The 26,004-nt window shown below is 41.2% G+C and overlaps 3 protein-coding genes across 6 annotated transcripts; 2 read left to right on the forward strand and 1 right to left on the reverse strand.

Annotated features, from left to right (window-relative positions):
- Positions 1-800: 800 nt before the first annotated feature.
- On the reverse strand, positions 801-3,928 carry ZC2HC1C (zinc finger C2HC-type containing 1C). Its single transcript, XM_050335887.1, has 2 exons — positions 2,207-3,928; positions 801-1,576 (listed from the first exon to the last, which is right to left on the reverse strand). The coding sequence occupies exons 1-2, from the start codon at positions 2,561-2,563 to the stop codon at positions 1,307-1,309; spliced, it is 627 nt and encodes a 208-aa protein (XP_050191844.1). The 5' UTR covers positions 2,564-3,928; the 3' UTR covers positions 801-1,306.
- Positions 3,929-4,274: 346 nt separating this feature from the next.
- On the forward strand, positions 4,275-5,438 carry ACYP1 (acylphosphatase 1). The gene is made up of 2 exons (XM_050335849.1): positions 4,275-4,409; positions 4,786-5,438. The coding sequence occupies exons 1-2, from the start codon at positions 4,326-4,328 to the stop codon at positions 4,999-5,001; spliced, it is 300 nt and encodes a 99-aa protein (XP_050191806.1). The 5' UTR covers positions 4,275-4,325; the 3' UTR covers positions 5,002-5,438.
- Positions 5,439-5,745: 307 nt separating this feature from the next.
- On the forward strand, positions 5,746-25,846 carry MLH3 (mutL homolog 3). 4 transcript variants are annotated; one of them, XM_050335411.1, is made up of 13 exons: positions 5,752-5,949; positions 6,465-9,829; positions 12,806-12,904; positions 13,575-13,645; positions 14,637-14,741; positions 16,755-16,827; positions 17,482-17,553; positions 18,516-18,624; positions 21,721-21,880; positions 23,100-23,123; positions 23,328-23,409; positions 24,484-24,635; positions 25,355-25,846. In XM_050335411.1, exons 2-13 carry the CDS (start codon positions 6,538-6,540, stop codon positions 25,460-25,462), a joined length of 4,347 nt encoding a protein of 1,448 aa, XP_050191368.1. In that variant the 5' UTR covers positions 5,752-5,949; positions 6,465-6,537; the 3' UTR covers positions 25,463-25,846. The 4 variants fall into 4 exon arrangements, with proteins under 4 accessions (XP_050191371.1, XP_050191368.1, XP_050191369.1 ...); XM_050335412.1 differs by having other exon boundaries at positions 5,752-5,925; XM_050335413.1 differs by lacking the exon at positions 12,806-12,904.
- The last annotated feature ends 158 nt before the right edge of the window (positions 25,847-26,004 follow it).

The raw sequence follows: 26,004 nt of genomic DNA on the forward strand, positions 1-26,004 counted from the left end.
TTTTACGACATCAAATACTTGGTGTGTATCCACACATCACCATTTGCACTCTGCTAACCTTTAGAGTCCGCTAAATAGAGTCAATAAAACATAGTGTAAAGTAAACAGTTAACATTACAAGACAGGAAGTGGTGCTGAATTTTTTAACTACTGTGTTCAATTATACCTCTCATGAATTCATGGAGGCTCACATGAAGGTTCTAGTTTACCTCTTTCCTACCTCTTGTCAGCCCTTGCTGTCCTTTCTTTTGAATATCTGAAGTTATTGGCCTTGCTTCTCCGATCAGTTTGGGTACAGCAAATTATTTTCCCTTGTTTAGAGTCTGTTTTTCGTCTCAGGTTTGTACACACATTGCTGGCTGGCACAGTGCAGCACTGACCCTTTCTGGGACCTTCACGTTTCCTAGGGGTGTGCCAAGGGATTGAGATTTCTGCTCACATATATATAAAACAAACGCCCACAAATTCTTTCAGGAGTCAAGTTCACCCATTGAAGACTGGATTGTTTCTGCATATTCAGCTTCTGACTATTCCAGCTTAATCTAATTGCTTTTGATCTTTTTGTAGGTTCCCATGAGCTGCTGCTATGTTACCAGAGTACTTGCAAAAGGAGCTGCTGGAATTTTTTTGTTCCTTGTTTGCTTCTTGTTGCAACTTTCTCATACAAAGTAGTCATTCTTACTTTGAGAACAGACCACTATGTGACCATTTAAAACAACTTTTACACAACAGAACTAGTTTAATATATTTAATAATCTGAATGTAGAAAAATAACATCTTAAGAAGAAAAAAAAGCAGGGTTATGTTTTTGTCTTAATTCCCTACCACTGCAGCAACCAAGATGAAAATAAGCAGATAATTCAAGAAAGGGTGCAAGCTTTGTTTTTTAGAGTTTCCTAGCAATTTGGCCTATTTTTTTTATATTAAATCTAATTATTGACTGTGATGGTTATTCTGTTGCCTCAAGGGCCTGGCTGGTTCAGAGTATCTCCGTTGTTCTATGCACATGAATTGACATATGGACTCAAACAGTAAGTGCTTGCTACTGCTAGCTTTTCTGAACCCTTGAATGTCTGATCCTGAGGTTCTTGTGCTGAGGAAAAGGGCATCCCACAGGGGCAACCCAAGGGCACTGGTCAAAGTACACAAGTTCTGTTATTCTGCTTATACATCCTGAGCTGTTCACTAACTATACACATAAGCTTGCAGCCAGTCTCGAGACTAGGGAAAGCACAAGTGTCTATAGCTGGAAACCTGGCAAAAAACAGGCAGGGAATCACAGCAGCAGGTACAGTTGGGCACTGCCTCAGCAGCGCCTTCTCTGTGGTGGGGGTGGGGGCCTATTCTTTATGGATTTGCATTTGGGAATATGTCTCTCAGCTGCTCGGGGAGCAAACTGGCGTCCACAGTAGGTGCAGGCAACATAGTCTGGGTTTTCCGTGGGAGGCACTGGAGGCAGGTCAGACACCTTCTCTCCCTTAGTGAGGACTTGCTGCAGCTGGCAGGCCTGGCACATGATCTGGATGAGAGCCTCATGCTTCTGTCTCCAGTTGTTCCTTCTGGGTGGTGTCTCACTCTGCAGAAGAGAAAGGCAGTCAGAGTAACTGGGACCACCATCAGCTTCCATTCTCAATCTTGCACTCAGAGCCCAGCCCAGGTCACCTGTTCCTGGGCATTCCTTGTTGATGTAAAACCCTTTTCTGAGAAGCTGAGTCCCATCCAAAGAGGATGTGAAGGAAATACTGACGGAAACAAGAAGACTTAGAAAGAACTTGAAAGTAACCAGAAAAGCAAGTAGTAGGGCCAAGGAAATGGAGAGGGTTGCTATAGCTGCATGTTTCCTCCGTCTTCATTTTAACAGACTGTGTTATTACCTGGGTTTTCATTCAGCTCCCTGCAGCTCCTGATGTCACAGAGCTTTACTGCAGCAGAATTAGTCTGCATCCTAACTACAGCAAGGAGTGAGCTTTTCTCCAGGAGTACATCCTTAACACATTATAAAGACAAGACAGGACTGCCACCTCCATCTATTAGATTTTAAATGGATCTATTTTTCCATTTGCCTTAAATCTTTTAGAGGCAATAGCTGGACTGTATCCCTTAGCCCTGCGTACATGTGAAGGTGCTCATGTCTCACTCAGAATTAGAAGCCGAAAGGGACTGAATGTGAGCAGTAGATGTGCACTGCAAATGGACTGCACATTACCTGAGGACTCCTTGAGCTTTTCCACTGCTGACACTGTTCCATTTCTGTTCCCCTAGCTCTGGCCTTGCTGGAGTCAAACACTTTCCTCTTGGAGACTTGGTTCTTGCCACAGGTACTCATGTGTTTCTCAAGCCTGCGGCAGAGAAACTTACGACTGCAGAAGCTGCACTGTCCAAGCCCCTCCTGCTCCACAGCGCTGGCAGCCTGCACATACAACACCTCTGCAGACAAGTGGTCACCAGAATCTTGGTCTGATAGGGCAGAGGGAGAAGGGCTATGTTTTGGAGCTGGCTTTGAATAAGAAGCTAAATGCTCCATGGGTATGCTGCCTTGCATTTTGCTGTTGTTGACCACCATCTGCTCCTTCCTGAGTTTCCTCACAGCCAGCTCTTGGGGGTGGTGGGTGGTGCCAGGCTTGGGGATAATGGCCTCTGTAGACTGTGCCCCGCTAAGGACCCCACCACCTGGCCTGACTGCAACTCTGAAAGTTTTCTCTTCAGGGTGCCTTGCAGCCTTTCGCTCATGGGTCCTCTCAGCTTCACTGTCTCTTCTCTGCTCCACCTTGATAAGCTCCTTCTCTCTTTGAATCCTCCTAAGCGTCTCCTTTGTTCTCCTTAGTTTCTCTTCAAGAAGGGCCTCTTTCTTTTGAATTGCCTCTTCTAGGTTCTTTCCATCTGTCTCCAACTTTAGGATGTAGGCCAGCTCTCTCCTGTATAGATGGGGGGTTGATGTTTTGGGCTCTACTGTCCAAGGACAGAGTGCTGCAGATTTCCCTGCTGGAGCCTTCCCTTTGCTCACTGAGCTTGATTTACTATTTGGAGTTCCCTGCAGGTATGGGGAACTTCCAAGCTGTGCTGTGCTGACCACTGGAACACTCACACTGTTGTGGTGAGAAATTGGTTTCAGGGGATATGAACGGTCCACTCCTTCTTTCTGTCCATCTACTGATGTAGCTGACAGAGTACAGGCCTGGCTGGTGAGGTGCTTACCCTGCAGTCCAGCTGAACAGAAGCCTCCATGCCTGTATTGAGTGTTTTCTGCTGAAATAGAATATCTTTGGCTATTTTGGGCACAGGGATCCTTCAGACTTTCCTCTTTGTCAGTTATGAGTTCATGCTGAAAGTCGTTCTGCTGGTGTTTTAGTTGGGAACCAGGAACAATCTTAGTAGTTGCCACCACAGGAGCCACAGGTGGAAAAAAAGCCGTTCAGTGCATGAGAAAGAGCCTGAGGTTAGAAGCAAAGCCATTATAGACTACCTTATCCAAAACTTGACAAGTTTTCTCCTAATAGTGTATGCCTGGAGGCTACAGTGAGGAGTTAATAATAAGTATTAGCAAAGGTTGCGTAACTTTTCTGTGTTCTATAAGTCTTTACATTCCTTCCATCTAGGGAGTTCCCATGCTGCCTTTCCCAGTCCCAATCATTCATGCAGCCAGAAATAAGAAACACTTTTATTTCTCTTTCTGCCTGAGCGTTGCCTTATCGTGGTAGCAGCAGAAATATGCCGCACTGACAGAGGAATTTGTCACGCTCCCCGGGATAACATGTCCCTTCAGTCTTGGCATTGCGATCCACCCGCGCGCCACACGGGTCTGACACGCAGGCGTTCGGCCAAGCTCGGCACAATCTTTCCGTGGCTCGTTCTACATCCCACGATGTGTGCCGGGCGCGCACGCCGCGGGCCGAGAGGGGTTACCTGCGGGGCCGCGCCCGGCGCTCCGCCGGCCTCCCTCCTCGGCGAGCTGCGTCGGCCCGAGAGCCCCAGCCTCTGCCGCTGCTGCCGCTGCTGCCCGCGGCTCCCGGCATGGAGCCGAGCCCGGCGCGCTGTCGCCTGGAGACCGGCGCGCAACCCGGGATCGCTCCCCGCCGGGAAAACGCTCCACTGCGGACGGGGGGGCGGTGCCTGTGGGCGCCCCAAATGCATTATTCATGAGGCGGTGTAATGCATTATTCATGATGTGGTGTAATGCATTATTCATGAGGCGGCGAATGAGCGCTCGGCCCGACCCCGAGCCCGCTGTTCATTGGCCGCAGGGCTCAGCGAGGCGTTGCCCGCAGTGCGGCGCGCAGGCGCGGCGGGGCGCGGCGGCGGCAGGAGGCGGCGGAGGAGGTGCCGCCATGGCGGAGGGCGAGGCCTTGCTGTCCGTGGACTACGAGGTGTTCGGCAAAGTGCAGGGCGTGTTCTTCCGCAAGTACACACAGGTGCGTGCCGCGGGACCGCCTGCCGGCCTGCGCCGTGCCCGCTGACAGCCCGGCCTGCGGGGGGATTGAGCCGTGGCCGCGTCCCCGGGCCGGGCCCCGGCCTCTGCCGCAGTGGGGCCGGCACCGCGTTGCTGCTGGCAGCCCGGCCGGGTTATGTAAGAGTGGCTGAAGAGCGCATCTTAGCCCCAGTTTTTCTCTTGAAAGAATATACTGAGTAGTCGGGCAAATCCTCTGCTCCCTTCCTGCTGCCTGAGCCACAGAAACTTCCTTGGAGGCCTGTGCGTCACCAACACAGTTTGCTCCTGTGTGTGAATGTCGTTCTGTTGCTTTCCTACAGTTTGGATTAACCTAATTTTACTCTACATTGTCTTCTCAGGGGGAGGCTAAGAGACTAGGACTCGTTGGCTGGGTCCAAAATACCAGCCATGGCACTGTGCAAGGGCAAATCCAGGGCCCAACTGCCAGGGTGCAGGAGCTGCAGGAATGGCTCAGGAAGATAGGAAGTCCCCAGTCCCGCATCAGCCGAGCAGAGTTCAGCAATGAGAAGAAGATTGAGGCTCTGGAGCACAAGGATTTCCAGATTTTGAAGTGACTTTGTCCAGAAAGAAGCGAAATCTGAAGCTGGAGCTACCCTCATGGAACATTTCCCCTCTTCCTCACTCGTTTAGTCAGGCAATATTCAGCTCTAGAGTTTTATTTTGCTACATTTCTAATTTATTGTTTTGTTGCGCTGTTAGTCTGACGCTCAGCCTTTCACAGAATTCTGGTGGGTAGAGGAAGAGCTGTGCTGTCTTTGTTAAAGGGACTGCTCAGAGGCCGAGCCTCTGTTTCTGAGTGACGCAGTTTGGGGGGTCATACGTGAGTGGAATCTGTGATGTGTAGAGTGTGGCACTCACGGAGAGTCACAGGATCAACGCTGACACGGAAGATTGCTAAAAACATTGTGTCTGTGCACTAAATGCCTCAGAAACAACTTACTTTGTTCCGGAACTTCGCGTTTTCTGTAGAATAAAGTTGCTTGCAGCTCGCCTCCTGTGTGGAATGGGCGTGTGGATGGGGAGCCGGAGTGGGTGGCAGCCCTCGGAGCGGGCTCTCGTTGCAGATACCCGCCCTAGTGGGGGAGCGGGGTTGTGCCGAGCAGCCTGCCGGTGCCGCTCTGCGGGAATGGCCCGGGAGCAGGCGTGTTCCCAGCAGCGGTGCCGATCTCCCGGCCGGGGCGAGAACTACAACTCCCGGCGTGCCCCTGTCCCAGCCCCCGTTCGCTCGCGGGTGCGCACGCGCCGGCGCCGTGCGCGAGGCGCCGCACGCAGGCCCCGTGGGCCGGCACGGTTAGTCTCGCGCCGCGGCGGTTGCGGGGCCGGCCCGGAACGGCGGGTGCTGAGGGAGCGGCAGCACAGGGGGCTTCGGCCCTGAGGGGAGCGCGCCCTCCTCAGCCCTCGGGGCCAGGGAGCCTCTGGAGACCTGTCACGGCGGCGGAACCGGATCCACAGGCAGGGCGAAGGCCACTAGTAAAGCAGTAGGCGTCAAGGACTGGGAAATAGTGGGTTCCCTTTTGTATTAACAGCTCGCTCGCTGCCTGACACCGTTCCCGAGCCTGCTTTACTCCTTTCCTGGACAAGTAGCAGCAGATGCTTTTTGACCCGGATGAGGCACTGTGAATTTATGTGGGGAGATTGAAATAAAAACTAGAGGAAAGCAGCTCTACCCAGTTCTTGGTGATATTTATGCGATAATTCTGATGAAAATTACAGTAGAAGACTTTTGCTTGCAGGTCCTTTGGGTTTTTCCTCATACGGTAGGAGTTTGGTTTGAGTAGGTTAAGTTTCAGAACCAAGTATGATGTTAGTGATAAACTTAGATTCTGGCTCTGCCCATCTTCCCTGAGGGCATTGACAGAGCCTGAGCAGGAAGGTAATCGGAGAAGAAGCGTCTGAATGTCAGGATAACTAAGAAAAGTGTATTTATGAGACTGAATACAAAAAAAGGAAAGTTTTTTCAGGCCTTTAATTTGTATTTCCTTAATTTTTTTTTTTTTCCCCTTTTCTCTCCACCTAGGGCGTTGTTTTAAGGAACATGGAGCAGTGAGCTCCCTGCGGTTTCTTGTGTTTCTCATCTATCAGATTTTGACATGATCAAACCTTTGGTGGAAGATGTGCGAGCCAGGCTGCGTTCTGGAGTGACTGTCAGCTCCCTCGGCCAGTGTGTTGAGGAGCTTGTCCTCAACAGCATTGATGCCAAAGCAACGTGTGTAGCTATCAGGGTGGATTTGGAAGCTTTTAAGATCCAGGTGGTGGACAATGGCTCTGGGATGGGGAAAGAGGACTTAAAGGCTATCGGAAAGAGGTACTTCACCAGCAAGTGCAGCTCAGTGGGAGACTTGGAGAAACTGACATTCTATGGCTTCAGAGGGGAGGCTGTGGCAAGTATAGCCAACGTGGCCAGTGTAGTGGAAATTTCATCTAAGACAAGCAGGACAGCCAAAACTTTTGTGAAACTATTTCACAATGGGCAAGCACTGGAAGTATGCGAAGCTGAATTGAACAGACCAAGTGGCGGAACTACAGTCACTGTGTGCAATCTGTTCTATCAGTTACCGGTGAGGAGAAAGTGTATGGATCCTGTGTTGGAATTTGAAAGAGTGAGACAGAAGGTAGAGGCTGTTTCACTAATGCATCCTTCTGTCTCCCTTTCTTTAAGGAACGATGTTTCTTGTTCTATGGTGCTTCAGCTCCCTAAGACAAGAGATGTATACTCTCGTTTTTGTCAAATTTATGGACTGGGCAGATCCCAGAAGTTGCGAGAAATAAATCACAAATCTGGGGGATTTGAGATAAGTGGTTTTATCAGTACTGAGGGACATTACAATAAGAATATGCAGTTCTTGTATGTGAATAGAAGGCTTGTTTTAAAGACAAGAATACATAAACTAATTGATTTTTTATTAAGAAAAGAAAGTGTAATTTGCAAAGCAAAAGGTGGCCCTGTGAGCCGGCAGGCTGGTTCAAGTCCTGGCCGCCATCGCTGTGGGCCAGATTTGTACGGGATCTTTATTCTCAATGTGACCTGTGCATACAGTGACTACGACGTGTGCCTGGAACCTGCAAAGACTCTAATTGAGTTCCAGAACTGGGATGTTCTTCTAACTTGCGTAGAGGAAGGAGTGAAAATATTTTTGAAACGAGAACGTTTATTTATTGAACCGTGTAGTGAGGACATCAGAGAATTTAATGAAGATAATGACTTTTGTTTGCACAGTGCTCCAGTTCTGAAGGCCTCAATCCTTGACAAGAAGAGCATCCAAGAAAGTTTCAAGAAAGCATGTGATGAAATTGTGGATTCCTATGAAATGTGTACCTTGCAATCGAAACATGTCAAAAGGAAGTCCATTACTGGAAAAAAAAAATCCAGTCTTACAGAGTCAAGTAAAAATGTACAGGAAACTGAAATCGCCCCAAACCAGAAGACTGCCGAGTTATCTAATCCATTTAGCAACAATAAAGCAGAGATTCCATTGCCCGATGAAGATGGCACAGCTTCTGATTTCATTAAATCAAATACCTCAGAACAGGAGCCAAAATACATTAAGAGTTCCAAAAAAGCATCTGATACTCATCTGAAACCTTCAGAAAGTCTTCGTTCCTCTTTCAGTGGAGGGCCCAGATCAGAAGTAAGAGCAATAGACAATTGTGGTGACCTGCAGGACTGTGCTCAGAATAACATAAAATATGTGGGCAGCCACCAAGGCAGAGTAACACAGAAAAGCAATAACGTCTGTATTTTAAATAAGGATGTTACTCAGTCACTGCCCGAGAGAGAAGACTCTACTGAAACAGCAGTGGGACCTGAAACTGTCTCTGGAAGTTCACTGATGAGACACTGTAATGCAAGAAGAGACAGGGAAACAGCTGAAGTGATAGATGATGCCAGAAGAAGGTGTGTTAGTTCAATACCATCCAAGCTGTGCTCTACAAGCCTCATAAGATGCGTTAAGCAAAGTGAGCCCCCACATGACTCTGAACAAACAGAAGCAAATCTTGAATTAAATCTGCAGTGTAAGCCTGGCTCTGTCAGTGCCAAGGATATTTTTGGCCACAAATTGAATTTTGCTATTCAGTCTTTAAATCATAAGGGTATTTCCAGTAATACAAATAAAGAGTATGCAGCTTCTTATACCAGAAAAGCATACATGACTGATGGTAATAAGAACAAAACTTTGCCTGGTCAGGTGAGGGAGGAAATAGCCATGCCTACTGCCACCAGTAAAAGATGTTATGAAACATTGAATGATACAGAATTGCCACTGCCAACTTCCTCAGGTATTCCTCACAAGAAAATTGTTATAAAAAGAACTAGAAGGCAAATAACTGTGCCAAGACCTCAGTCTTCTAAGAAACTGAGCATGTCCCTGCAGTTGGGTTCGTTAGAAAAGTTCAGGAGATATTATGGGACAGTCAAGTCTACGCTACCAGCACCCATATCAGAGCGAAGTGAATTAGATCTCCCGGTTCTTAATTCACAAACTAACTGTGACTTTTCAAAGAATGACTGTGTCAATCATGGGAACTTGAGCTCTTGTGAAATTCCACCTGTGGAAGGTACAGATTCTAATAATACTAACCAAGCTTTTGGTTCTTTGGAAAAGACTTCATTTTGCAGTGGAGAAACATCACAGGACAAACGAGCCCTTTGTCAGAGTCCTTTGACATTGTCTGATTATGCCCTGGTTAGTGAAAAGAAATCAAGTTGTAAAAGATCTCCAGGATCTTTATCATCCAAACTGTCTAGAATGAAAACTGACCACAGAGAAGTAGAACAACATGGTGAACAATTCCAAACAGACTCAAATAGGAAAGATGACCAGACTTTTGATCTTGAATCCTCAAATAATGATTTTTTATATGACACTTGTCAAACTTATAAATCCTCAGTAGAAAAAGTGAGAGAACATAATGACAGTGTTTCCAAGGGGATTGCATGCTCGCAATCAGATGATGTGGTAGCAGAGTCTGTGGAGAGTTCTGTCAGCCCGTCACCACTCAGCAGCGTAGAAGGGGAGTACACAGTCTCTTCAGGCAGTATTTTGTCACTGCCTGATAAAAATGATTGTACTAGCATGAGCTGTAAAGATAAAAGTATGTTAGATGAATCCTCACCACAAGATAAGAAAGATACTGAGGTTCCCCATGGGACCTTGCAAAGTAACTTGGAATTCTCTGCAGACAACACAAGCACAGGCAATCCCAGGAGTGACTTGTGTTGTTCTGTCTGGCTGCAAGATTTTGATGCTGCTTCGGGTAAGACAATATACATCAATAAAGCAACTGGACTGAGCACCTACGGCACTCCTCCTAGTGAAAGATTTCAAGCTGCTTGTGTCCAAGATATCACAACAATGGCTGTGAATGTTGTTTCAGAGAATGGTAAGAGGGATGGTGGTGGTTGTAAAAATGGGGTGAGGAAAAGTATGTAAAATAATCTTGCTGACAGCACCTAGGAGTTTATTCTGAAATAGGTACTGCCTTACATGTAATAGCTGTATGGAAAACAGGAAAGTGTTGGGAACTATGGAGACAGTAAAATATTAATGTTAGAGATATAAAAGATAATTTTTAATACATGGTAACAAGAAATGTCAGCATCATGGCAGTTAATGAACAGCTGCCTAGTTATCACTGGGCATCATGACATGATCACAGTTACATGTAATTGTTGTCATATATAATATGAGAAACATACTTCAAAGTAAGTGTACCATAAAAATACCGTGATTTTTACTGTTTTGCCCTAAACGGTTATGTTTCTAAGAATATGTTGTTACAGAGAGACTCATATTAAAATGATCTTTTTTCAACTTGCATATAAAATTTAAAGTAACCCTTGAAAGATGAACAAAAATCTAACTTCATTGCGAATATGTAGTCTCCTTTCCATGGAATTTGGAAGGCAGGCTGTCCCTTTACAATATTAGCAGGTGTTGTACAGCATTGCTAGTAGCTTTTCGACTAGGGAAAGGACCCTGCTTTGTATTGGTTTTTCAGGGTTACGGTGTTCATATGTCTTCATTGGTCTATGTGGCGGATTTTGACTTTCCTGGTCCTCCTGATCTGGCTCAGCAGAAAACTGTCTTTGATAATTTTCCCATCCAGGGATGTATTTGTGTTTTCAAGTTGTTCTTTGTTCTGTCTATAGGCAGTTTTTATGAGCGAAGATGCAGTCATTCCTCATGTAGACTCTATTTTCTACAACGTAATTTGCTTTGAAAAAGTAGTTTGGACTTCTTTCTAGATAGTTCTGTAAAATATTTGTCTAATCAATCCTCATAGCTTCTGGTTTGTTCCATTTTTGTCTGTTACTTCCTTCTTTGTCACCAGTCACAGAAACAGTGGTGCAGTAAGTGTTGTAATTGTTAAGTTATTCCCTTTAATTAATGTTTTAAATTAAATTTATTTTTATTTAATTAAATTAATTTTAATTACATATTCATTATTAATATAATAATTAATGCCAACAGTTTTTAATATTTATTGTGTTCCATTGAAGAAAATTTGATGTACGTTTTTATTAGGTAAAACTACTTGCAAGCACAAAGATACATTCCTTCACTAATGCTTTTAAATTCTGTGGTTTATCAATTTTATTGCCCACAGTGGTGTTTAGTAGCTGACCAAAGCCCTGAGATGTAGAAATTGACCTTTTAACCAGAATGTTTGGATAGTGCATTCATGTTTGTGAAGAGAATACCTCACATACCCTTACACTTTCAGATGATGTATAGTCTATAGGCTTTGAAGACATATATTGTATCTTTTTACCTCCCACCGTCCCTCCATTGTTCTTTTTAGCCTTATCATTGATGTTACTCTCTGTTGTATCAGTGGTGCCCGTCTTTCTTAACCCTGTTACTTCTTTGGTGAGGTATCTGCTTTTTTGCTTTACTTAGGTTGAGGGTCAGACCTCCCAAACCTTCACAAGGTATTTGAACTGTGTCTAGACCCTAAAGATGATAGGTTTTCAAAGTTCAACAGACATGTTCTTTCACATGTTTTTCAAGCAAAGGATAGTCCTTCCTTTCAGCCATAGGAATAAACATAACTGTGTCCTAACACAACATTCGCATCTTCTGATGCTGAGCACTGTTTTGGACTGCTGTTAAGACCCAGGAGCAGAATGATTTCTTCATTTGCTATGTATTCTTTCAGTTTGCTGTTAAAAGTAAAATCAACTCTAACTTTAGGAACAATATATATCCTAAACAAGGATTTTCCGTGCACGAAGAATCAGGGAGATGACTCTATTGCATGTATAAAATATTGGACTTGTGTTGATATAAATGATAGATTCTTCTATGAACTTGGGAGTTAATATCTTTCCATGACAGCAGCTATAAAAGTTTTGTCAAAGTCTGAATTAGGCAGCTTTCTTCAATTTGCCACAGTTTACCAGGAACCATGTCAGGCCATCTTGTCCTCTGTTCTGGGTTTTGTGACAATGAGATACCGAGTTTCTCTCAGATGCTGGGCTGCCGCTTTGTATTCTCAAAGGACTCTCAGTCCCCAGGGTAGGACTGTCATTGATCGTCACTGGAATGGAGCCAGCAGTCAGGAGTCTATGGACTGGTCTAAGATCTCATAGAGCCTTTTCACACTGAGCTTATCAGCACAAAACTGCTTTTCTTTGGCGTTATCACTCTGCCACTTTTCCTGAACGCACACCCTTAATTTCTCAGTTGATAGGAACTTTATTATTTCATTATTATTTCACAAAGAATAGAAGTCTGAATTGTACCAAAGGAAGGGTGAAATGTTTACCACTGTACTGGAAATCTGAGCCACTTTTCTAAATACTCTTGATAACAATACAGGTTTGTAATATTAAATCATTTCTGGGTGGGTAGGAACATGTTGTTAGGCTAACTGTGATATCTTATGGGGGCTCACTGACTTGTAGTTTTCAGTTTTACAAATTCCTGATAACTGTATTAAGCATTGATAGGAATGGTGATATGCTGACAGTTTTGCTACTCCTTGATAGAGGGAATTCAACAATGTTTTGATCTCTGGTAGACTACTATATGCCTGCTCTTTTTCTTTGGGGATCAGACCTCTGATAGCACTAATTCTGAAATAATTGCTACAAGTTTAAAGCAGCAGCCATTTTTTAAGTACAGGCCTGCAGAAGCCATGGTAATGTTTCTAAGTAAGTTTCCTGATGCAGGTATATCTGATAATTCTCAGCTTTTTACATATGTGTTGTTATTTGTCAATATTGCAAAATCTGTGGGATACTCTAATTTTTGTGGGGCTAAGCACATACTTTATAAGAATATAATAATTATATAGCTTTTAGTAATTTTGCATGCTGTTGATTCTGCAGCAGTAAATTTATTTTGTGTTTAGGGTTTCAGTTCAGATGCCATCCCTTTAGAAGTGAGATTGTGTTACCCTTCCTTCCTAGACCTCAAAATGAGAAGACTCAGGCAAGCCAGGATCTGAGAGGTAGGGCCAGCTTTCCAGGACATAGTGTTCTGTGGTAAAAACAAATCAAAGAATTCTCCCAGATGTCCCAACAGGAACCCAGAATTACTCAAGGTCTGTTAACAATGGGACTGTGTGAGTCATCTCAAATCTAGAACTGGAAAAAAAACCCTGTTAGGGTTGAAGGCAGGTTAGGGGATACTTATTTACAGGATGAAATACCCAGTTCTTTGTTGAATTCTGTCAGTAGTTTAAAGAATAATTACCTACTCCCTTCTTTGTACTCATTCCAACTTTGGAATGTGACAAATAGCTTCAATCCTCACTTTTTTTTTTTTTTTTTGGCCATGAAAAGGATGAAATAATCTTTTTGGTATGTAACTTTGTCCAGAGGGAGTGGGTAGCTAAACAGGTCTTTCTTTCCCTACATGCTGCCCCCCCCTGCCCCCCATTTCCAGGCCTGTTGAATTGTGCTGCAGCATTTTTAGGAGTCAGAAAGCTGCATAGTGCCCTTCCTAGTTAAAGCAGACAGTACAGAAGCCTAGTCTCATGTTCCCTTATTTATTTGTACACTCTTCCCTTTTTATGAAAGTAAAAAATTAAATAGTACTTGTGTGAGGTAGAGGTACCTAAGGAACCTTTTAATGACAGATGGTGGTAGTCCCTGTGTTATCTATGTGTTCTTTCCTAGATGTTAAAGGGGAGTCTCTCCAGTCACTGCTTTTGGAATGGGATAATCCTGTTTTTGTTCCCTGCCCAGAGGTAAGTATTACCTTGCATCTCATGCTAAAATAGGAATAATTTTAACCTGCTGTTATTTTCTGACATTGGGACCAAAATTGCTAATATTGTAATTGTTGCATATAAGTTATTCAGAGATATATTAGACAATAGACCTGGCAATTTTGTGTTTTTATAGATTGTTTAGATACAAGTCATTGTTGTGGATTTATTCAAAGTCAGAGAAGCAGGTATCAGGCTAATCTTTTATCTTATGCCATTTCAAAAGCAAAAAATAAGCTATCTTCCCTCTTCAGAGATAGTTGTCTTAAAATCAAAAGCTATTGAATGGCAAAATAGTGATATAGTGTCTGTTTGCTTTGTGGACAGAGCTAAATAACCCAGGTTTCTTTCTCTGGAATGCAACGGGTCTTAAAACTGTATTTTACTATAGCTGTTTTTATAGCCTGGCAGGATTACAGCCTATGAGAGGGAAACAATGTTGGAGCTTTTTGAGAAACTTCCTTTGCTGTCATGAGGTAGCATTATCTTTAATCCTCATGTTGTGTGCGTATAAACATATGTATGTAACCATTTCCACCTGCAAACAATAGGGATGGAGCAGCAAACCACCTGCTGGCGAGTTTCTGGAAGGGAACAGTTGTGTGTAGTCCTTGCGGTGACGTGTGCTCTGACTCATTTCAGGGCAACACATCTTTTGTAATGAGATCCACTGAGAGCTCACATAGGCTGATATTTAACTTCAGCTTTTCTGTAGGTGCTTGAAATCAGCTGAGTGCATTGAAATTATCGGGTAATATCCAGATGCGAAAAATATTTGGGGATAGAAGCAGAGGGATTGCAGGATGGTTTTTTAGCTAGTGTTATTCTTGTTTAGAAAGCTCGGTTTACAAGATACAGAGTTATTTCCAGTTTTTATTACAATTGGTTTGTGTGGAATATTCAGTGTGTGTGTGGAGGGGGGTTGACACATCCCTTATAGCCTGCTTGATCTGTAATTCTGTTTTTACAGATTGCAGTTGATGTGACCAGTGGTCAGGCCGACAGTCTGGCTGTGAAAATTCATAATATCTTGTATCCTTATCGGTTCACCAAAGACATGGTTCATTCAATGCAGGTACAATAATCTATTCTTTTATTACTTGTTTTATTGTATTACAAGTTTTCATCCCCAAATTTCCACCCAGCATATAGGATTTGCTGATGTTTGTATCTGATAGCAAAGACATATCCAGGAAAACAGATCGTACTCCTAATTTTCACAAGCACTAACAGAATTCTTGGTTGTTGTATGATGATAGCAGACACATATGTTGTGCCAGATATTAGTATCATCTCATGGTTAATCAACTATCTGCAAGTGACTCTAAAATTACTTGACTAGTATGGTTAAGTCAAAATCAAGAGATAGCCCTCCTACTGCTGCTTAGAAACAATATTAACTAAATGATAGTTTTGTATATTTGTTGTAGACATTTGTTTAGTTCACATTTCTCTGAAATCTCTGTCCTGTATCTTCCATTTTTATTGATCTTAGAAATTTAATTCCCTAGCAGAGTGATTTCAAAAGCAAATTCCAGATTTAATGGAAAAACTTGAAATTGCACCTTAAGATTTATATCTGCCCTTAAAAGTGATTTTTAAAAATGGCAAAATGGCATCATAACATCATTTAACTCTTTTAGTGCTTTTTTTATCAAATGTTTTGAATATTAACTTAAAAGCAAATGTAAATGTATGGCTTCAACTTACATTCTTTAATAGTTTGCCTGGGTAGAAATGCCAGAGTGGATTCTCTCCCTTTCTTGCATCCCAGTGACAAAAGGCTACAGGCCCAGTTAGCGTTATTCTTATGGAGTCAGGTTGCTGACTTTGAGATTGCAGGTTCTGACTGTGTGAAGCATGGTAATGTTGATCTCCAGGGCGGACAAGGATCCACATGATTCCCTTACTTATGTTGTGAGTGTGGGAATAGCAGGAGTAAATAAAGTTACTATAGTTAACAGTTTATGTTTCACAAAGACAGGAGAGGAAAGATGGAAAATGGAAGGTACCATTTGTCTGTTTACTCATAATAGGAACTATTTTTTAAAACTTATGAGTGTTTCTGTGATTGATTTTACCTGTGTAATGTTTTCCTTTCTATGTTTTTAAGAAAGCAGAGATAGAAAAAATTACCACTTCCCATCTCTGAAAAATCTAAATACTGCCTTCAGTACCCTATAGCAATTTTGAGAATATCTGTAGAAAAGATCAAAAGCTCAAAACATTGTGTTACGCTACAGGAAAATAATAAAAAGAATCATAATGTCTTGCATTCCTGCAAAGAAGTAGAGTCATCCATTCATTTTTACTTAGCAGATGAACAATGCACATGTTGTGAGACAGAGAATTCAGAGCAAGCTGTCTATATGACCTGGGGATAATTTCCTCTGTAACATCACATCTGAATATTTGAAATCTAACAGTAAGATACTGAAAGCATTGTACACCCCTTCTCAGTATTCCCTGTAGCTCTGGTTGATTTCTGATCAAGTCCCAGAGGCAAATTCTACATCAGAAAATAGGGGGGGGGGGTGGAGTTTCCTGTCTTCTGCAGATGATCAGCAGGTTAAAATAGGTTGTTTTCATTCTCTTCTGGTGGTATCAACAGTTAAAATACTCCGAGGCACTGTACACAGCTTTCATTCCCATCTCAAGGAGATTTCTACAATCTTCAAGAACAATTAGCATGCTTGCCCTTATGACTATCTTTGAAAAAATTGATCCAGAATTAATTTTTTTTATATTTTGAAACTTTCTCTTAGCTCCAGATGAAACTGTTTTATGACCATTTAATGGTAATTTGATCTTTTGCTGGTATTATGTTTTAGCTTAAATAATTTCTGCCTTTTCCATATTTAGTCCCCTACTGTATTTATAAAAAAATAACTATATACCTTCTCAGTCTAGTTTTGCTAGGCCAAATCCTTTAAGCCTTTTGGGTTGGAAAAGATGTGGTTTCCACTCCCCTGGTCGTCCTACTAGGTATTTGTTGCTCTTGATCCATTTTGATTGTTATTTCTTTTGTTTGCCTTCATTTTAAAAATAATTTTACTGCTCTGTAATGATTTTTATGAGTATTTTACAGGTTCTTCAGCAAGTGGACAATAAATTTATCGCTTGTTTAATTAACACTAGGAATGAAATGGATAAAAAGGCAGGTAAGAGTAGTTGATAGCATGAAGCTATTGTGGCTGTCAAGTGCGGTTAGATTGCAGAGGGAACACTGTTCTCTTTGTAATCTCATCTTGCTTTGGGATGATATTCTGATTAGAGGAAAATGTTAGTCTTCGCTTGAAATTTCTTGGATCTCCTTTATCTTTATTTTGGACGTTGTTGAGTGTTCCTACAGCCTTCAGATAATTGTTATAAAAATAGATTGTACTCAAATAGCTAACATCTTTCAGACTCTGTTCACAGTGCCTGGACATATTCATTGTTGAAGCTCTCTGAAGCTGTACAAAAAAGGCATTCAAAACCAGTAGGTTTTGTAACATTTTTTAAAAGACCATATTAAACAGAACAGTTTGTGGGTGATCTCAGCTCTCTTTATGAAGTTAGATGAAGATGTCAATAGACAAGAGTTTCTGACTCAATTTAATTCCTTTAATTTAACTGCCAATTTGCATCACTAAATTTCTGTTCTTTAGTGACTTTATGTTCTGCCAACACAGCCTCCTCCTCACTTTGTTTCTGTGAGACAGGCTGATCGTTATCTACTAAATGTGGCCTCTGGGAAGTGGTTATTCTTCATGACCAGTGCAGTTGTCTGGTACAGAGTTGCCTATTTTTCATCTGTTGTGGTACACTTTTAGATGGAAACCTCTTAATTTTGGTGGACCAACATGCAGCTCATGAACGGATCCGCTTGGAGCAGCTTATTGCGGGTGAGAATTCAGGTGGTCTTAGAGAAAAAGATAATCAGTGCACAGAAAAGTACAGATGAGCTGTCTGGGATGTATGGAACCAATAACATATTCATTTGTCATCTTTATCCTGATCCCTAGGAGAGTACAGACATTCAGTATCTGTAGCAGTCATAATATTGGCAGCTGAAAATTGTTACAGCATTTCCAAAAATAGAAGATATACTCCCTACCCACAGAACTATTGAACTAAAATAGTCCTGACATAATGAAAGAGCAGGAAGACTGATAGGAAAAACAATGAAGAGGAAATAGATCAACATCAATAAGTTTATGTGGTTATGCTGTGAAGAATAAGACATGGTATGCAGAGTAAAGAGCATAGTTCATTTGGTTCCTTTTTAGCTGAATACTGTGTTTGAAGCCTAAAATTTCCGCAGTCTGAAATTGTTTGCAAAGGGATAATAGTCTTCTGTGTAAGCTCATTAGCCATTGGTTTCAGTGTTAAAAGGCACAATAGCCATCCATCAAGTACTTTAAAATCATTGACCTTCTCTTTCATCAACAAATACTGCGTAGTTCCTGCAAAGAGTGTTCCAGGAACTTTTTGGTCAGGTACTGAAAAAATTAAAGACTGAAGGGAGAAATGTCTAATGAATAGTATTTTAACTCCATTTATATTGGACTTTTCTGTGAAAAAATTGCTCTGAGTTGAACCAAATATATCAGTGGGTTTTTTTGCTATTTAGGGTGACTCTTTTTTGAAACTGGTGGGAAAAAACAAAGTGGCATTAACCAGCCCTTCCCCAGAGACTGGATGTCTGGTTTGTGACATTCCCAGTCCTCCACAAGTTTCAGGAGAAGGCATTCTGTGGTCACTTTTTAATCCAAGCAGGGGATTACAAGCCAAACCAGAGGGTCATTAAGGGTAATGCCTGCGTAAATATTTTAAGAGGGGATACTTCTAAATGTTTCATTCACAGATTCCTATGAGAAGGAAACTTCAGCATGTGGCAAGAAGAAAATACTGTCGTCCTCCATCTCTCCCCCTTTGGAGATTGAAGTTACAGAAGAGCAAAGAAGATTTCTACGGTTAGTAATGGCAAATAGCTCTGAATTTTTGGGAATGTCTCTGTTGACCAAGAGGATTTCTATATATTGCTGGGTTACCAAGAAGCTCAGGAGAGGAGAAATTGATTCTTTCCTGACCCAAGCCCAATTGGCTCTGTCTGTGCTGAGGAAAATAGATATGCTTCTTCAGTGCGTTGTTACAACATCTCAAGACAAAACCCTGTAGTGTGCCATTTCTGTGCCTTTGTCATGTGCTCTGATTTCCCTGGGAAAGTAAACCTTCATGTGTGGGCCAAAGCAGCTTCCAGCAGTTCCTGCTGTCTGAGGCTCAGGGCTTGGGAATGCACAATGGAGTGTAGTGCCCATAGTGTCAACCTAGGTACTGATTTTACAGACAATGTTTGAGAAGAGAAGGATGGGATATGGAAAGTTTGTATTGTGAATCCTTCAAAAACACATTCTTTATTCCTAGGTGCCTGCCAAGAGCAGTTAATGAACACTGTTTCCCAAATTTTTCAGAATGGTGACCTCACTACTATTAGGATATTTAACTTTTGTGCTGCGAGAGTTTAGATACAGATTTGATGTTGGGTTGTTGAAGACCTATTGGACAGTAATCAAACTTCTTTTCCCCCCCAAATCCCTATCTGTCACCTGCCACGTTCACTTGTGGGGTTTTTTTTCACTGCATTGTTCATAGTTTTCAGGTGAAGTTCTATCAGGACTACCACTACCTCATTACTGTTCTTTTTTGCGGGGGGGATGCCTCTAGCAAATTCAACAGCTTCTAAATCAGACCTTATTAAGATTATTGCCTGTTAAAGGATACACTTGCTCCGTGTTGTTCATAGTTCAGTAATATTTAAATGCCTTTGTTGTTCCCACCTCTTAATGATGATCTTGCTAACATCACAATATTGGTAATGCCTTTTGTTCAACTTTGATTTATTTTTGTTCTCATCTGTGTCTTCCATTTCTGATATATCTGCTTTTGAGAATGGATGTCCAAAATTGAAGACAATATACCAAATGAGGGTATCCCATTGCTTCATACAGTGGCTTTTTTAGCTGTGCCCATATTTTTTGTTTATTATATCCACACCTGATATTTTGTCTGCTTTTTTGGCTACTGCTGCTTGCATTAACTGCGTATCTATTGATCATCACGACAGAGAAACACAGAGTTGTGGGGGTTATTTTTTTAATTTTTGCTATTTATGTAGAAGCCAACTAAAAGTAGAAATAGATTAAATTATTCTGATAATTTGTATTTATTTTTCTTTAAGAGCATTTTTCTGTCATTTTTCATTATTCCTTTTTTATTCATTCTACAGATTTCATTCATCATTTTTCTACTTGTTTTAAGTTCTGATTGAGTTCAACTTTGTCTCTATTGTCAGTTAACCTAAATAATTTTTTGTTTTCTACAAATTTGCTTGCTTGACCATGTCCCTTTTCTACATCATTAATAATGTCATGAAGATACAGCTCAAGATTCATGTTGAACACTGACCATCTGTTGCCAGCATACCTTCTTTCCGCAGTTGCTAAATCATGGCAAATGTTACTTCCCTATCCATGACAACTTTTTGCATTTCTTTTTTTAGCTGCTTTTAAGAGGCGGCATCAAAGGCTTTTTGAAAGAGCTAATAAATTCTGAGAGCTACTTTTCTTCGTCAGCTAAATCACAAATGTTCCACAAAAATCAGTAAGAAAGTGCATCTGAAAGGCATGTTTTTCTTTTAGGGGCACTGGTTCAATATTCAGCACAGGCGATGCCAGCTGTGATTTTCAGTTAATGCTTAAGATAATTGATTGATAATTGATAAGCAAGAAGCTTACTAGTGGTGGCCTTTACTGGTGCCGGCTTACTAGCACTTCTATTGTGTGACTTTATAATTTTTTAGTATGTATCAGCAGTTCATTCCTTTGTAATGACTCTGTGAGACTATCATTACTAAAAGGTAATGAATTAGAAGTATAATATAAAAATCTAAAGTCTGTTTTTATTGTTACTGGCAGACTGTGACTGTATTCTGTGGTAAATTTTCATGTAATGAAATAAATTAACATGTCTGAAGACCTTTCACTTCAGCTATGGTTGCAATTTAATAGTTCAGCTGGACCTCTGGTTCACCTGCAGCTTTGGTTGTGTTTGTTGACCGAGCATTGTAGAAATGCATTGTTCTGTTGACTCTCTTGAACTTCCTTCTTTATTTTTTCCCTTAATTAGAAAGAAAAAAAGCCTAATTGACTTCAATAGCTGCTTGGATTTTGTCATTTTCCTACAATGGGCTTTTTCTGTCTTTCTGTGCGCTTGTTGAGGGTTACACATGTCTTCTTTTTTTTAGGTAGAATTACACAAGCCATAAGCCATCTCCATATGGAGGCTAATAATTGTATTATTCTCGTGACTGACTTTAGTAAGTTTAGATTAACTTCTTTTGTTCAAAGAATCTCTTTTCTAAAACTGACCTTTACCACCTTTGTTTTAAGTGAGTATGCCCTGAATTAAAAAAATTAAGTATATATTCTTACGGTTGTTTTCATTTTGAAGATAAGCTCTCATCTGACTGTGAAGTCTCATTTTTGTGTGTATTTTTCCATCCACAGGTTGACATATGTCATCATTAACTGGAGGCTGTTCTTTCCTGTGTTCTCTTTGCTTACAGGATATAAAGTTCATTAAACCATTATAAATTTCTTACAGTATTTTTTCCATTTAAGTATTTGTTAATACATGTCATTTGAAACCACAGTTCTTTTAGGTTAAAGCAGTCTTAATGCTGTGTAATTTTAATATTTGGAATGTTTGTGTGTTGAACCAGGCACCTTGTGCATCTTCAGAAAAGGTAGATTTATAAATTTAGACATAAAGCTTCTCTCCACATAATACAGGAACTCTTAGATCTTGTGGTTGTGGAGCATGAAAAATACAGGTTTGATTAGAATGGAAAAACATGGCTGAATGTAGGTTTGGAATCTCATGATGCATGGATTTTGAGATGGGAAACTGTTACAGGAAGAAATATGTGTGGAGTACAGAAATATTTATCTATGTTGTGAAGACATAGCTACTGTGGTTGATGTCTTATTTCTGGAGGTTTTTTTCCTCAGATGCTGCTACAAAAATTTGGTGGACTTGGGTCTTGAATTATCATTTCCTGAGGCAAAGAGCTCCTTGATTCTTGTGAGGAAAGTGCCAATGTGTTTTATGGAAAGAGAAGCCAATGAATTACGACGGAAAAGACAACCTATCACTAAAAGTATTGTGGAGGTCAGCTGTGCATGTGGGTGAAGTTATGGTGCTAGGTCTTGTTCTGTGTTAACGGCCCAGGGTATTACCCTATCTCGGTTATGAGGGAGACAGTGGTGTCCCTTGGCAAATGCGAGTGCCATCCCTTTTAGTAGCTAGATAGTCCCACAACGGAAATCACTGACCTGTTACTGAAATTATAGTAGACTGTTTCAGACTTGGATAGTGGAAAAGCTAAGAAAAATTATACATAGGACAGATGTTTCAACAGTTTACTGCTTGTGAATGCTCGAATGAACAGTAAATGCTTGAAGGAACAGTAAAATTATTAAATCCTAACAAATGGTATTTAGGTATCAGCAATATTAAAGCTCTTTTCTTGAAATTTCTCTATGGGCAGTGCAGCTTCCTAAAAAACACTGCTCCAGATGTTCTGCAGTGTGAGGGAGAAATTTCTGAACTGATTACTTGTGGTTTCCATCGTAAACAGTCCTCCACAATCACAGCTGCTCTTAAACTTCTTTAAAATTGTTTCTGGAGTACCACATTCAGACATTGGGCAGAGTCGAGAATCTGTCCAGTCTTGACATACACCCTTTTGATACGAAAACAAGAAACTGAGAAGATGATTAATTTGATTAAATTTTCTTTTCCAACCTTGTTGTAATCACAAAGGACTCAAAATGCACACTCCTGATATGATTTAGGAGCCAAGAGTACTAAAAGTGGCAGAGGAGAGGATCAGGTGTGTGCATTACGAGCACTCGTTCTTAGCTGATGCCTCAAGGTCTCATGAGCATCTTGGCAGATCTATTCTGCAGTCCTTTTTATTTTAATTAGGTCTTGATGCAAATATTCAGGATTAATTATGAATTCTTTGAATTTTAGATATCAGAAATGAAATCCACGTGGAGTAGTTATTATCCAAAGAAGAAAGGGCAGCTGTTCAAAGATAACATGCATTTTGTGGCACTCTGAGAGATGAGTTTGATTATGGCCATTCTGCAGATAGGAAAGTGATGCAGAGAGAAACCAAGTGATTAGTCTAAAGTCTGATAGGATACTTGTGAGAGGTCAGGACTTCTACTTAGATCTTTCACACTGTGGTCAGTGTACTATCAAAAGCATAATTTTTCTTGGTTCTGAGAGTTACACAGTAAATGATGCACAGATGTGGACAAAGTAGGGTAGGGGGATGAAAGGGAGAAATAACAACTGATACTACCTTTTTTCTTTCCAGGAGCTTATTCAAGAACAAATTGAGGTGAGTTGCTCTCTGCTTCTTAAATTGACTATAACAATCCAAAGCTTACTGCATGAACCAAAGGGAGTGTGTTCAGCCTCAGGTGACCGAAGTGGACTAGATAATCCACTACCTTGTCCTCATTTTTAGTCACCTTTGTGTTACAGTTCTTCTTTGTTCTCATATTAAATGGAAAGTAAGATAATGTTCCCTTACTGCTTTTAGCTAGTGCAGACCACAGGAGGAGGAGCACGAGGGACACTGCCACTGACGTTTCTGAAGGTGTTAGCTTCCCAGGCCTGTCATGGTAGGGAAACTACTTTTCTTTCATTCTTCTCTTTCTTTTTTTGAACCTTTCTGTTTCTACCCTACATCGTCCCTGGGGCAGTGGTTTCAGGATGTGTTTGCAGATATAGCAGGATTACAGACTGTGTATTTTGTAGGGATGAAGCGATAATGGTCTTATCATGGATACTACTGAGGGACAAGCAATACTGCTCCGATTTATTCATATATGGGCCTAACATACTTTCCAACCTTCACATGAAACATAGGTAGAATACAGTTCTGAGACACAGTCATCTGTGTGAACTCTGAACCTTTCAAATAACAGCTCTATGAAGGGCCAACAGGGAATGTGCTGGAATCTGCTCAAAAGCAAGCAAGAAAGAAAACTTAGCTGCTCTTTCCAGATTTTTTACTTCCTTTAAGTATCAAAAGTGCTAGTTTAAGTGTGCCTGTGAACTCTCAGGTATTTTTGGAAGGAGTGCAGTAAAAATTTACATGTTCTCAGGGACCCTTGCTTTCCAATACCTGGCAATGAGCAGACATTAAAGGTGTAGACTGCAGTAGCTCCAGGCTCTTGCAGCAGTTCCTATGCCATATATATTATTAACATCATCATGCTATAGGGGTAAACATGAACCACAAGCATCTGTTTTCTCAAGAGTGTCACTGCATTCTACAATTGGCGGTCAACCCATAAATTTTTTTTATATATAAAAAAGTCCCATGGCTGGAAGGAAGATTGCAGATGGTCTTGTGCATCTCTGAAGGCTAAAGTTTGCAAACACCCCTAAAATGACTCTCTAATGTTCTGCTTGGCTTGCCTCCAACATCACCTGAAAAACCAAAACCTAGTAATTTTACCATCCATTGGAGGTGGGTTAGGTGAAAGTTTAGGCCATGGAAAGCTGATCCATATGCATCAGGCTGTTTAACTGAGCTAAGCCCCAAGTCTGCCATACTGCAGCCTTTGGGTTGCCTTTGCAGCCTACCAGCTAATCTTTGGAAGATGCCTTGTTTTAATGAAAACCACAGCTGTAGATGGAAGTGGAATTCTCTTTGGCAGCATGTGCAAGAATTTGTATATATTTTTCAGGAGCTATCAAGTTTAATGAGCATTTGACTTTGGAGGAGAGCTGTGGGCTTATTGAAGCTTTGTCATCTTGTAAGCTGCCTTTCCAGTGTGCTCATGGAAGACCTTCCATGCTACCTCTTGCAGACATAGACCATCTACAGCAGGAAGAACAGGTACTGTGTTAGACATACCTCTGGTAATCTGCATTCTGGATTATCAGAGACACATCATGTATGTGTGTTAGAACTAGAATAGACCAGTTTGAAAACACCTCCACTGGCTTTATATTACTTGACTTTTTACGTATTGTTACCAATGAGATTTTAGAACATAAATCATCTGTCCTGTGAACACTTTAGCAAGGATTTTACCATATATCATTTGAATGGTCACATTGACTTGAATAGTGTCCTTAAGCATACATTTAAAGTGGTGGCAGTTTTTAAGTGTAAAACTTAGAAAGCATATGAATTCTGATATTCTACTAGTGGCAAAGATGCTAATTTAAAATTTTTAAAAAGCATACTTCCCCAAAGTTTAAGATGCTATAAAATGGGGGAAAGAACAAAGGAATAGCAGCATTTGTTATAAATCCTAGAGTGGTTTGGGTTGGAAAAGACTTTAAAAATCATCTGGTTCCAACCCTACCTGCCGTGGGCAGGAATGCCTTCCACTAGACCAAGTTATATTTAAATTTAAAACAAAATCATTACTCCTCCCTTTTGCTATTACTGTGCTTAATTTTTATTAATTGGATTCTGTTGAAAGTCAGGTGGGACTTTGAATTAGATATTAAAAAAACTTTGGAATTACAGTATTAGGGCAAAGAGTATGGGAACTTTGAAACTCATTTACTCACTGATGATTTAGTTCTTAATTTTTCTCCCTCCAGCCGAAACCTAATTTGAGTAGACTGCGGAAGATGATGCGAGCATGGCAGCTATTTGGAAAAAAAAGACCCTATTCAAAAAAACTTAAGACTGTAAGCTGCAACCACTAGAAGTGTTGGTATGATGGCTGAGCCTTGTTGTGAAACAGTGTCCTGTGTGGAGCCAAGTTCTGAGCCAGTGCATTCACCAAAGTTCTGCTCCAGGTACTGACCTAAGAAGCAGAGACCAGCCAGAACATGGCAGGAGGAGCCCACCCCTTGTTTCCTGGAGAAGCATCTTCAACATTAAGGAATTGTGTTGTAAGTCTGGGCCCTATGTCAGTGCTTGACTCTCGGATGCAAGGAGTTGCAGAAACTCGTAGTTACTAAAGCAAAGCACTTTTTTCCTGCAAGCACAGCATGATTCTGCATAACAGAGAGGGGGATTTAATTAGTGTATTTTATAGTGCTTTGAAAATTGGGAGGTATTTCTTAATAAAATTAATACTAAACTCACTCTTTGGGCTCATGGCAGTGGTTGGAATGAGGACCAACCAGCTTCATAGTATATATAGGCCAACTTAAAATCAAAAGAACATTTAACTAGGCCATGAATGACACATCCAGCTGCTTTCTCCAGCTCCTCAGAGTTTGCACTCTTGAGTGAGAGATTT

Source organism: Myiozetetes cayanensis, unplaced genomic scaffold (genome assembly GCF_022539395.1).
Source record: "Myiozetetes cayanensis isolate MyiCay16 unplaced genomic scaffold, myiCay2020 scf6-25, whole genome shotgun sequence".
In the NCBI taxonomy this organism is placed as follows: Eukaryota; Metazoa; Chordata; class Aves; order Passeriformes; family Tyrannidae; genus Myiozetetes; species Myiozetetes cayanensis.

Coding starts and splice junctions, on each gene's coding strand:
- ZC2HC1C (XM_050335887.1), bottom strand. CDS start 2,563: ATGGTGGTCAACAACAGCAAAATGCAAGGCAGCATACCCATGGAGCAT. Junction 1,577..2,206: donor AAAGCTCAAGGAGTCCTCAG/GTAATGTGCAGT, acceptor TCTCTTCTGCAG/AGTGAGACACCACCCAGAAG.
- ACYP1 (XM_050335849.1), top strand. CDS start 4,326: ATGGCGGAGGGCGAGGCCTTGCTGTCCGTGGACTACGAGGTGTTCGGC. Junction 4,410..4,785: donor TCTTCCGCAAGTACACACAG/GTGCGTGCCGCG, acceptor TTGTCTTCTCAG/GGGGAGGCTAAGAGACTAGG.
- MLH3 (XM_050335411.1), top strand. CDS start 6,538: ATGATCAAACCTTTGGTGGAAGATGTGCGAGCCAGGCTGCGTTCTGGA. Junction 21,881..23,099: donor TCACTAAAAGTATTGTGGAG/GTCAGCTGTGCA, acceptor TTTTCTTTCCAG/GAGCTTATTCAAGAACAAAT. Junction 23,410..24,483: donor AGCTTCCCAGGCCTGTCATG/GTAGGGAAACTA, acceptor TATATTTTTCAG/GAGCTATCAAGTTTAATGAG.